The sequence below is a fragment of the Panthera onca genome, chromosome F2 (assembly GCF_046562875.1).
Source record: "Panthera onca isolate mPanOnc1 chromosome F2, mPanOnc1 haplotype 2, whole genome shotgun sequence".
NCBI lineage: Eukaryota > Metazoa > Chordata > Mammalia > Carnivora > Felidae > Panthera > Panthera onca.
Window position 1 is genome coordinate 81,056,276 of NC_138356.1, and position 8,816 is coordinate 81,065,091.

General features: G+C 51.8%; 1 protein-coding gene and 1 long non-coding RNA gene across 3 annotated transcripts in view; one reads left to right on the top strand and one right to left on the bottom strand.

The window, feature by feature from the left end:
• Window positions 1-6,997, bottom strand: part of LOC132664582 (maestro heat-like repeat family member 5) — a 64,141-nt gene extending 57,144 nt beyond the window's left edge. Inside the window, exons 1-2 of one of the 2 annotated variants that reach the window (XM_060611416.3) lie at window positions 6,833-6,915; window positions 3,613-3,748 (exon numbers count right to left, since the gene is read on the bottom strand). In XM_060611416.3, coding sequence (XP_060467399.3) covers window positions 3,613-3,668 — 56 coding nt within the window. In that variant the 5' untranslated portion in view covers window positions 3,669-3,748; window positions 6,833-6,915. Of the gene's footprint in view, window positions 1-3,612; window positions 3,749-6,832 lie in introns of both variants that reach the window. The other variant, XM_060611415.3, reaches the window with a different exon arrangement.
• A 62-nt stretch (window positions 6,998-7,059) lies between these two features.
• On the top strand, window positions 7,060-8,593 carry LOC132664586 (uncharacterized). Its single transcript, XR_009603800.2, has 2 exons — window positions 7,060-7,267; window positions 8,133-8,593. It is a non-coding gene; the product is annotated as an uncharacterized LOC132664586 (long non-coding RNA).
• Window positions 8,594-8,816: the final 223 nt, after the last annotated feature.

Here is an 8,816-nt window from a genome sequence, read left to right on the forward strand (position 1 = left end):
CGCTCTCGCTCTCACTCTCTCTCTCTCCCTCTCTCAAATAAAAAAAAAGAAAATAAAAGAATCAGTTCATAATGACAAAGGGGTTGTTCATCAAGATGACTTGGCAATTTTAATTGTTCATGCACCTAATAACAGAACTTCAAAATACATAAAGCAAAAGAGATAGAACTGAAAGGAGAAATAGTTGAAGGATAGTAGAATCATAGTTGAAGATTTCACCACCCCTCTGTCAATAATTGATAGAGCAAGAAGACAGAAAATCATTAAAGATATAAAAGAGTTGGACAATACTCTTAGCTAATGTGATCTAATTGGCATTTACAAAACTCTCCATCTGAAAGCAGAAGAACAAGTATTCTTTTCGAGTGCATGTGGAACACCTACCAAGATAGATCATATTCTGGGCCATAAAACAGTCTCAATAAGTTTAGAAGGATTCAGATCAAACAAAGCATACTCTTTGGCCACAATAAAATTAAATTAGAAATCAATAGCAGAAAGATGTATGGGAAATTCCCAAGTATTTTGAAACTAAGTAACAATTGTAAATACTGCTTAGGTCAAGAAGAAACTGAAACAAAGTAAAAACTACTTTGAACTGAATGAAAGTGAAAACACAACATATAAAAATGCATGGGGTGCAGCTAAAGCAGTACTTTGAGGGAAATTTACATCATGAAAATTTATAGTATTAGAGAATAGGGGTCTGAAATCAGTGACCTAAATTTCCACCTAAAAAACTAGGGAAAAAAAGGGAAGATTAAACCCAAAGAAAGAAAATAATAAAAGAGCAAAAATCAATGAAGTAGAAAACAGAAAAGCAATAGAGAAAATCAGTAAAACCTAAAGCTGGCTCTTTGAAAAGAGGAGTGAATACATTTGATAAACCTCCAGCAGGCTTTATTAGGGCAAAAAGAAAGAAGACACAAATTATTAATATCAAGATTAAGAATAGATACACCATTAAAGATCCTACAGACATTAAAAGGACAATGAGGGAATATTATGAACAACTTCATGCCAATAAATTTGACAACCCAGATGAAATGGATGAATTCCTTCATCATAAGAGGACCAAATGCCGAAGCTCAATCAAGAAGAACTAAATAACCAAAATAGCCCATCTATTATAAACAATGAATTTGTAGTTGAACGTTTTCCCACAGGAAAACTTTAGGCCTGATGACTTTACTCTTAAACTCTACCAAGCATTTAGGGAAGAAATGATACCAATACTCTAAAACTCTTTCAGAAAATTAAAGATGAGAGAATAATTCTTAGCTCATTCAGTGAGGTGAGCCTTAATATCCCGATACCCAAACCGAATAAAGGCCCTGCAAACTTTCTTCACGTAAAAATCCAAAATATATGGACACACTCATTCATCTACCATGACCAAGTGGGCCTTATCCTGGGCATGCAAAGCTTGTTGAACATTTGAAAATCAATGTAACTCCCAATATTGGTAGATGAAAGGAGAAAACCATATTATCATCTCAACAGAAGCAGAGAAAGCGTTTGAGAAAATTCAACATCCATTCCCAGTAAAAATAGGAATTAAAGGAACTTCCTCAACCCAATAAAGAATACCTACACGAATCCTATAGTTAATGTCATACTTAATGGTGAGTAACTTATAGTTAATGTCATACTTAATGGTGAAAGACTGAATGTTTTCCCCACATAATTGGGAATGAGGAAAGGGTGTCTGTTCTTACCACTTCTATTTGACAGGGTACTGAGGGCTTAGTCCATACAAACAGGTAAGAAAAGAAATGAAGAGTGTACAGACTGCAGAGGAAGAAACAAATGATCTCTACTTATAGAGGATGTGATCACCTAATTAGAAAATTCCAAAGACTCTATAAAAAAACCACCAAAACTGACCCAGGACTTTAGGAAATTTGCAAAAATAAAGTCAATGTACAAAAATCAGTCATATTTCTCTACACTAGCAATAAGCAGTTCGGAATTGTAATTAAAAAGGTGCTGTATAGGTAGCTCAGTTGGTTAAGTGTCTGACTCCTGATCTTGGCTCAGGTCAGGGTCTCACAGTTCATGGGATCGAGCCCCTCATAGGGCTCTTCCCTGGCAGGGTGGAGCCTACTTGGAATTCTCTCTCTCACTCTCTCTTTCTGTCCCTCCCCCACTCATTCTCATTATCTCTCTCTCTCTAAGTAAATAAATAAAGTTAAAAAAAGTTACCATATATAGTAGCATTAAAGACAAAGACATGAGATATTTAGGTAACAAATAATTGCAAGGTTTGTGGGCTGTAAAATATAAAATAGCAATAAAAGAAATCAAGAAGACTTTAATAAGTGGAGAGATACACCATATTCATGGATCAGAAGACTCAATGGGGGGGGGGGGCGGGTGCGCCTGGGTGGCTCAGTCAGTCCAGCGACTGACTTTGGCTCAGGTCATGATCTCGCGGTTCATGGGTTTGAGTCCCGCGTCGGGCTCTGTGCTGACAGCTCAGAGCCTGGAGCCCGCTCCGGATTCTGTGTCCCCCCCTCTCTCTGCCCCTCCCCTGCTCATGCTCTGTCTCTCTCTGTCTCAAAAATAAATAAAAACATTAAAAAAAAAAACCCAAAAAAGCAGACTCAATACCGTGAAGATGCAATTTTGTCTAAATTTATCTAAATAGTCAATGCAAAACAGAGGCCAGAAAAAGACTCACACGTACAAAGCCAACTGATTTTTGATAAAGGCGCAAAAGTAATTCAATTAAGAAGTGTATTCGACACATGGCGTGCAATGATTGGATATACACATGCAAAAAATGGGCCCCACCCCATACTTCACACTGTGTACGAAAATGAACTCTAGATCGTAGACCTAAAATTAAAACCCGGAGTTCCAAACTTCTAGCAGAAAATACAGGAGAAAAGCTTTGTGATCTTGGGCTAGACAAAGATTTCTTAGGTGTGCCCTCCAAAAGCACCATCCATAGAAGAAAAAAAAAATGAACGTTAAATTGGATGTCGTCCAAAGTAAGAACTTCTGCGTTTTGAAAGACATCTAGAAAAAACCAAAAAGGGAAGCCGTGGATTTGGGGGGAAGATTTGCAAATCACGTGTCCGATAAAGATCCATGTCCGGACTACATACACGTAACTCACGAAACAAAAACTCAGACCCCAGCGCAAGCCATCTGATGAAATACAGACAAAAGATCTGAATAGACACCCCACCCAAGGAGATCCACATGACAGGTGCTCGACGTCATTCCTCATGAGGGAAACAAGTCAAAGGGGAATACTGCTACACGTCTACTCGAATGGCTAAGACTGGGGGGAAAAAGGCCTGAAAATTCCAAGTGCTGGTGAGGTTGGGGGGTAACTGGCCCTTTCGTGCAGTGCTGGTGAGGACGAAAACTGCACGGCCGTGTGGAGAGGGGAGCTTGGTGTTTTCTTAGGAGGTTCCCCGCGCACTCTTCTGCCCCACTCCCAGGCATTCACTCCGATAAAATAACAACTCCCTTTCACACAAAAGCTGTACACGAATGTTTCTCACGGCGCTACCTGTCACAGCCCCAGCCAGAAGAAATGCACGTCCTCTGCCTGGTGAGAGCCTAAAGAAACTGTATTACATCTGCGGAAAAACTCACCGGCCACAGAAAGGAATGAACTGCTGAGAAACAACACGGGTGGGTCTTGACTGCATCCTGCCATGTGACAGGGACCGGCCCCTGAGAGCCGCGCACTGTATTGTCCCCTTCTTATGACTTCCTGAAGAAGGTCCAACTAAACAGAAAACAGCTTAGTGGTTTCCGGGGATGGGAAGCTGGAGGAGGCTTGGCTGCCTAAGGGTCATGGTGGATTCTGGGGAGGCAAAGCTGTTTCCTCTCTTGCTTGTGGTGGTGGTTTCACGTCTGTGTGACTTTGTCAAAACTTGCAAAGCGACCCACTGAGGACGGTGAATCTTACTGTGCATGAATTATAGCGCAGTAAAAAAGAAAGCAAGATCTCTAAGAACAAAAATGATTTCGCCCCCTCTCCCATCTCATTTCTTTCTGCTTTACTCCACCCCGGTCACAGTGAGCTCCCGCTGCTCCTTAAACCACCAGGCACGTTTCTACCCCAGGACCTTTACACTGGCCGTCCCTTCAGTCTGGGGAACATCCTTCCTCCAGGTAGCTGCTTGGGTCAGTTTCTCACCTCCCTTGAGTCCCAGCTCAGTTGTTACCCCCTTGAGGAACTTATTTAAAATTGCAATGTACCCTTCACCCTGCCCTCTCTACCCCCTACCCTCTCAACTTTCTTCCACGTCACTTTTAACCTTGTAACATTATATAATTTACTGTATTACACGGGTGGCGTATTGACTGTTTCCCCCATGGGAATGTAGCCACCAGGGCAGGGATCTTTACGTCTTGTCTCCAAGTCTATCCCCTAATGCTTGGAGCAGGGCCTGGTACCTCAACAGGTTCTCAGTAACATTTGTGGTCAGGCCCACCCTGATTTCTGGAGAAGCCCTGTGACAGCCCCCAGCTCCCCAGGACCCTGGGCCCATTGCCCGGAGCATGTGTCCTTCCTGCCTCCTTCCTCCTCCTCCTCTATCCCGTCCTCTTCAGGGCAAGGCACAGATGCCCCCCTTCAGCCTTCTTGGCTTGCAGAGAACATCCCGGGGTGGGGGTGCCTCCCTTACTGCTGACTAACCCCTGGCCCTTCCCCTTCCCCAGTGTCCCTGGGGACGCACTGGCCGTTCTTGGGTCCCCAGCATGTCCCAGGGAAGGCTGTCCTTGAAGGTCCACTGAACGAATGAATGAGAGGCTGAGTCCGAGGGCGGGCTGCCGGGAGGGCCTTCCCCACACAGTGGCTTCCTCCTCCTCCCGTCCTCCTGGGGCTGTTCCCGGCAGCCCGGCCTCCTCCAGCCGCCTTCCCGAGGGCATTCATGGTCACTCCACCCCATAGCCATGCCCCCTCCCCGCCATCTGCCTCTGGGAGCCAGGTGGCCACTCAGGGGACACTCCTGGGGCTGCCAGAGATGTTGCATTTCTGCACGTCGGAGTGTGGGTGACACGGGACGCAGCCAGCCCATCTTCAGGATGAAAGCATTTTCCGAGGTGCCGGGAACAGAGACGGGGTGAGGCCCTCGGCCTGCAGTGGCTGGCCACCTTCACGGTTCCCAAGCCCTCCCTGGTGGCGGCCTCGTTCCTTCAGGGAGGATTTATTACGTGCTTACTGCATACCAGGAGATGCTGCAGGGCCTGGGGGTTCGTCTGAACAGGACACACGGAAACCCCTTCCCTTGGAGAGCTTGTGTCCTGGGGGAGAGGCGATGGGTGGACAGGAAGCCGGGTGCCGTGCCGGCTGGGGACAGGGAGACCGCTGGGGTGCAGGTGTCTGACAGGTGCCTGGTGCGAGGGTGTGGGGTAGCCGAAGGACGGAGTGGTGGATAAGTGAGACATTCTGGGGGGATGGCCACCCGCCCCGCTGCACGTGACGTCCTGCTGGGGAGGGGTGGGCGCCCCCTGGTCACCTCACCTCCGCCCTTCCGCCCCCCCACCCCCATCACATCCGTGCCGGCCGCATACGCCAACCCCACGAGGTGCCGAGACACAGAGAGGTTCAGTGACCTGTCCCCGCACATGCAGCTTCTGCAGAACGACACTGGTTCAGACCCAGCCTGAGCCTGAAGCCTGCAGCCTGGGGACCGTGGCCAGCAGAGCTCAGCTCACACTTGAACCTTCCTGGACGACCCCTTCTTCCTACCACCGGCCAGAAAACCAGCCGCTTCCCTGCCACTCCCAGAAAGTGCGGCCTTTCAGACCGAGGCCGGCTGGTGCCACCTCTGGGGGCGTCTCATGAAGGGCTGGAGTCCCCGGCGCCCCTCCGCACCCGGACGGCTCATGTCACCCACAAGCACTTGGCCCGTATCTTGCCCTGAAACGGCCTCCTCGCCCTGTGACGGCCAAAGTGGAATATATTTTTAAATACAGAAGGCGACAGAAGCGTAGTCAGGCAAACAGCTGCAGAGGGGAGCGTTTTCTCGCCTTAGAAGAGATCCAAGATGCGGCAGAGGAGAAGACAGGCCTGACAACACACACGTGGAAACGACTGCGCGCACACAAAAGTAAGTGAGTTCCAAACAAGCACAAAGCTGCTCCTTCTGGAACAGCTTCCCACCACGGGCATCGCACGCAGGACTCCTGCTCGGGAACCCGCCCAGGGATGGTCTGGGTGCCCAGGGCGCCCAAGGAGGGCACCCCAGGGTCTGGGGAGGCAGGGGAGGGAGCCCGCCGGGCCCCGGGCACGGGAGGTGGAGCCACCCCGGAGCACCCGCCTGGAGGCAGGGAGGAGCCTTCCCTAGGACGCGCCTTGTCTTTGCCGGGACGCTGGCCGTTGTACCACCGTCCACTGTGTGGATAAGAAGCTCAGGCTCAGGGAAGCAGGCGGACAGTCCGTCGGTCCCTGCGTTCACTCATGCAGCAGGCACGTGTGGACGGGGACAGTGACACGCTTCCAGCCACACCTCTGGTCCCCACAAGCTGTCAACCACCACCCCGCAGGGCGATGGCAAAGCCAGCACTTGGATCCAATATCCCCCCTCCCATCCTCCTCTCCACCAAGTCAGGAGCTGCCAGGGGGGCTCAGTCCCTATCCTACCCTCTCCCTGGCTGCTCCTGGCTGTAGGGACCCCTCTTTTCTTGGCTCAAGGCCTGGGGCTCAGCGCCAGATGCCCCCCGGGGTGCCCCTTGCTGCCCCGCAGGGAAGCACTGTCCCGAAAGATGGAGGGGCCGGGGCACCTGCGGGAAAGCAGGACATAGAGTGTCCCTTCTGGGGACACGTCCCCTCCTACATGTCCCAGCCTGGTGCTGCGCTGACCTGGGGTTCTGGGACACGGCTGATGACGTCCTATCGGCCGAGGCGTGGCTGTGTGACTTTTCCGAATTCTGCTCGTCCATGTTGGGGTGCAGTTCGGAGAACCCACAGGCCCCAGCTTCCAGCTCTGTCCTCATGCCCAGCGGGGCAGCCTTATCTCTGGGTACCCCCTCCCCACCCCAGCCAGCCCTGACCTCACCCCTGAGGTCACAATGGCTCCAGTGCTCAAGGCACCTTCCCAGGGCCAGCGCTTGGGCACGGCATGTGCATGTGTGTGCATCTGTGCTCCTGGTGTGGCCTTGGGCTCAGCCCTTCTGTCTCTGGTCCTGAACTGTCCCCTGTGAGATCCATGGAGCCCGCCCTGGCTGACACCTCGGCTTGTGGGGAACCCTGAGACCGAAGACCCAGCTAATCCTGGATTCCTGACCCGAGACACTGGTGAGATAGTGAATGTGCATTGTAAGCCCCTAAGTTTTGGGGTCATTAGTTACACAGCAATAGATAAGTCACCCATGCTCTGCACTGGGGAAACGTGGCAGAATTAGGGTTCTTCGTGACCGCCCATCGCACTGGGCCACAGTCCAGTCGCAAGGCTGCAGGGCAAGCGTGGTCCAGAAGGCTGGCCGGGGACACCAAGCATGGCCCCTTGTCACCATATCCGGCTGTTGGAGGCCCTGCGGGTGGGGCTGGTGAGTGGAGGGCTAAGAGCCAGGACGCTGCAGGGATAAGGGGCTCTTGTGGGCCAGGACCTGCTGCTGGGGCAGCGACCTGCACCCCCATAACCATCTCCCTCAAGGGGTCCTTGAAGCCACACTGTGCACTCAGCCCCTGCGTTCTGGGAACAGTCTGTGCCCGGGACCAGGGCCCTGCTGGGGAGTCTCAGAGACGACAGCCAACCAGGGCTCACCCCTGAGGCCACGGGGGCCTCAGCACTGGCCCCTGGGGTTCAAACTCCAGCTCTGGTACTGCCGGCTGGATGACTTCTCTGAGGCCGTGACTGCTTTCAAACAGGGCGACAATGCCCACCCTCCCCCAGCTGGTTCTGACGTTCAGACTGCTTTTCCGTGAGAGGTGCTTGGTGCGGGACAGGTGCCCCCGCGGCACGGAGGCTGGGCTTTGGGGGCGGCATCCCCAGGTCTAACTGGGGTCCTGTGGGCCGGGTGTTTGGGTCCCCACCAGGTGGAGGGAGGAAACTGGCCAGCAGGGGCCAGGTGAGGAGGGAGCATGCTACGTTTATCGGGGCCTCACTGGGTCCCCGGCACCCTTCTGACTATGTCACCTGGAGCCTTAAACCTTCCCGCAGGCCCAGGAGCTGGGAGCTGGGGTTCCCTCCGAGGCCCAGACAGGAAACTGCGCCTCGAGTCGCTCTGAAATGGAAAAGGTCAGCACGTATCCGGGTTTACCTGGAGCCCTGAGCTCGAGTTCCTCCCCCCCAGCACCCTGAAGCGGACCGCTGAGAACCAGGCCCGTAAACTCCTTCGTGACCGAGGGGCCCTGCTGAGCTCGATTCTGCGAAGCTGCCAGACTGGGTGTTTGTAAGAGCCCCGTCTGGGGGAATTGTCCTCCACAGGCCCCGGGGCTGTGTCCCGGGCACCTTTGTGGCTGGTGGCCTTGGCCGGGGATGTGCCCCAGCCACCCCCAAAACGGCTTGTGTGACTGTTCCTAAATACGCAGCAATTTCGAGAGTTCGTTGTTGAATACAGCCACAGCAGCTCACAATTAAATGCATTTTATTAACAACAGGTAATAAATACCCCAAACTCATCACTTCCTGGTCACTGGACCAGATCTCACTGTGCCCTAGGGGTGATCTACAGCTACGGGCCTAGCTACCGTGAGCCACCAAGCACCTGAGCGACTCCGTGAACACTGCCACCATCAGCCGCGGGGTGGGGGGATACTTTCTCCATGGACACCAACGATGCCACGGGCAGGGCCCTTTGGAGAGCTCCTTTTTAGATACTTGCCAGGCTGATTGGGCAAGATG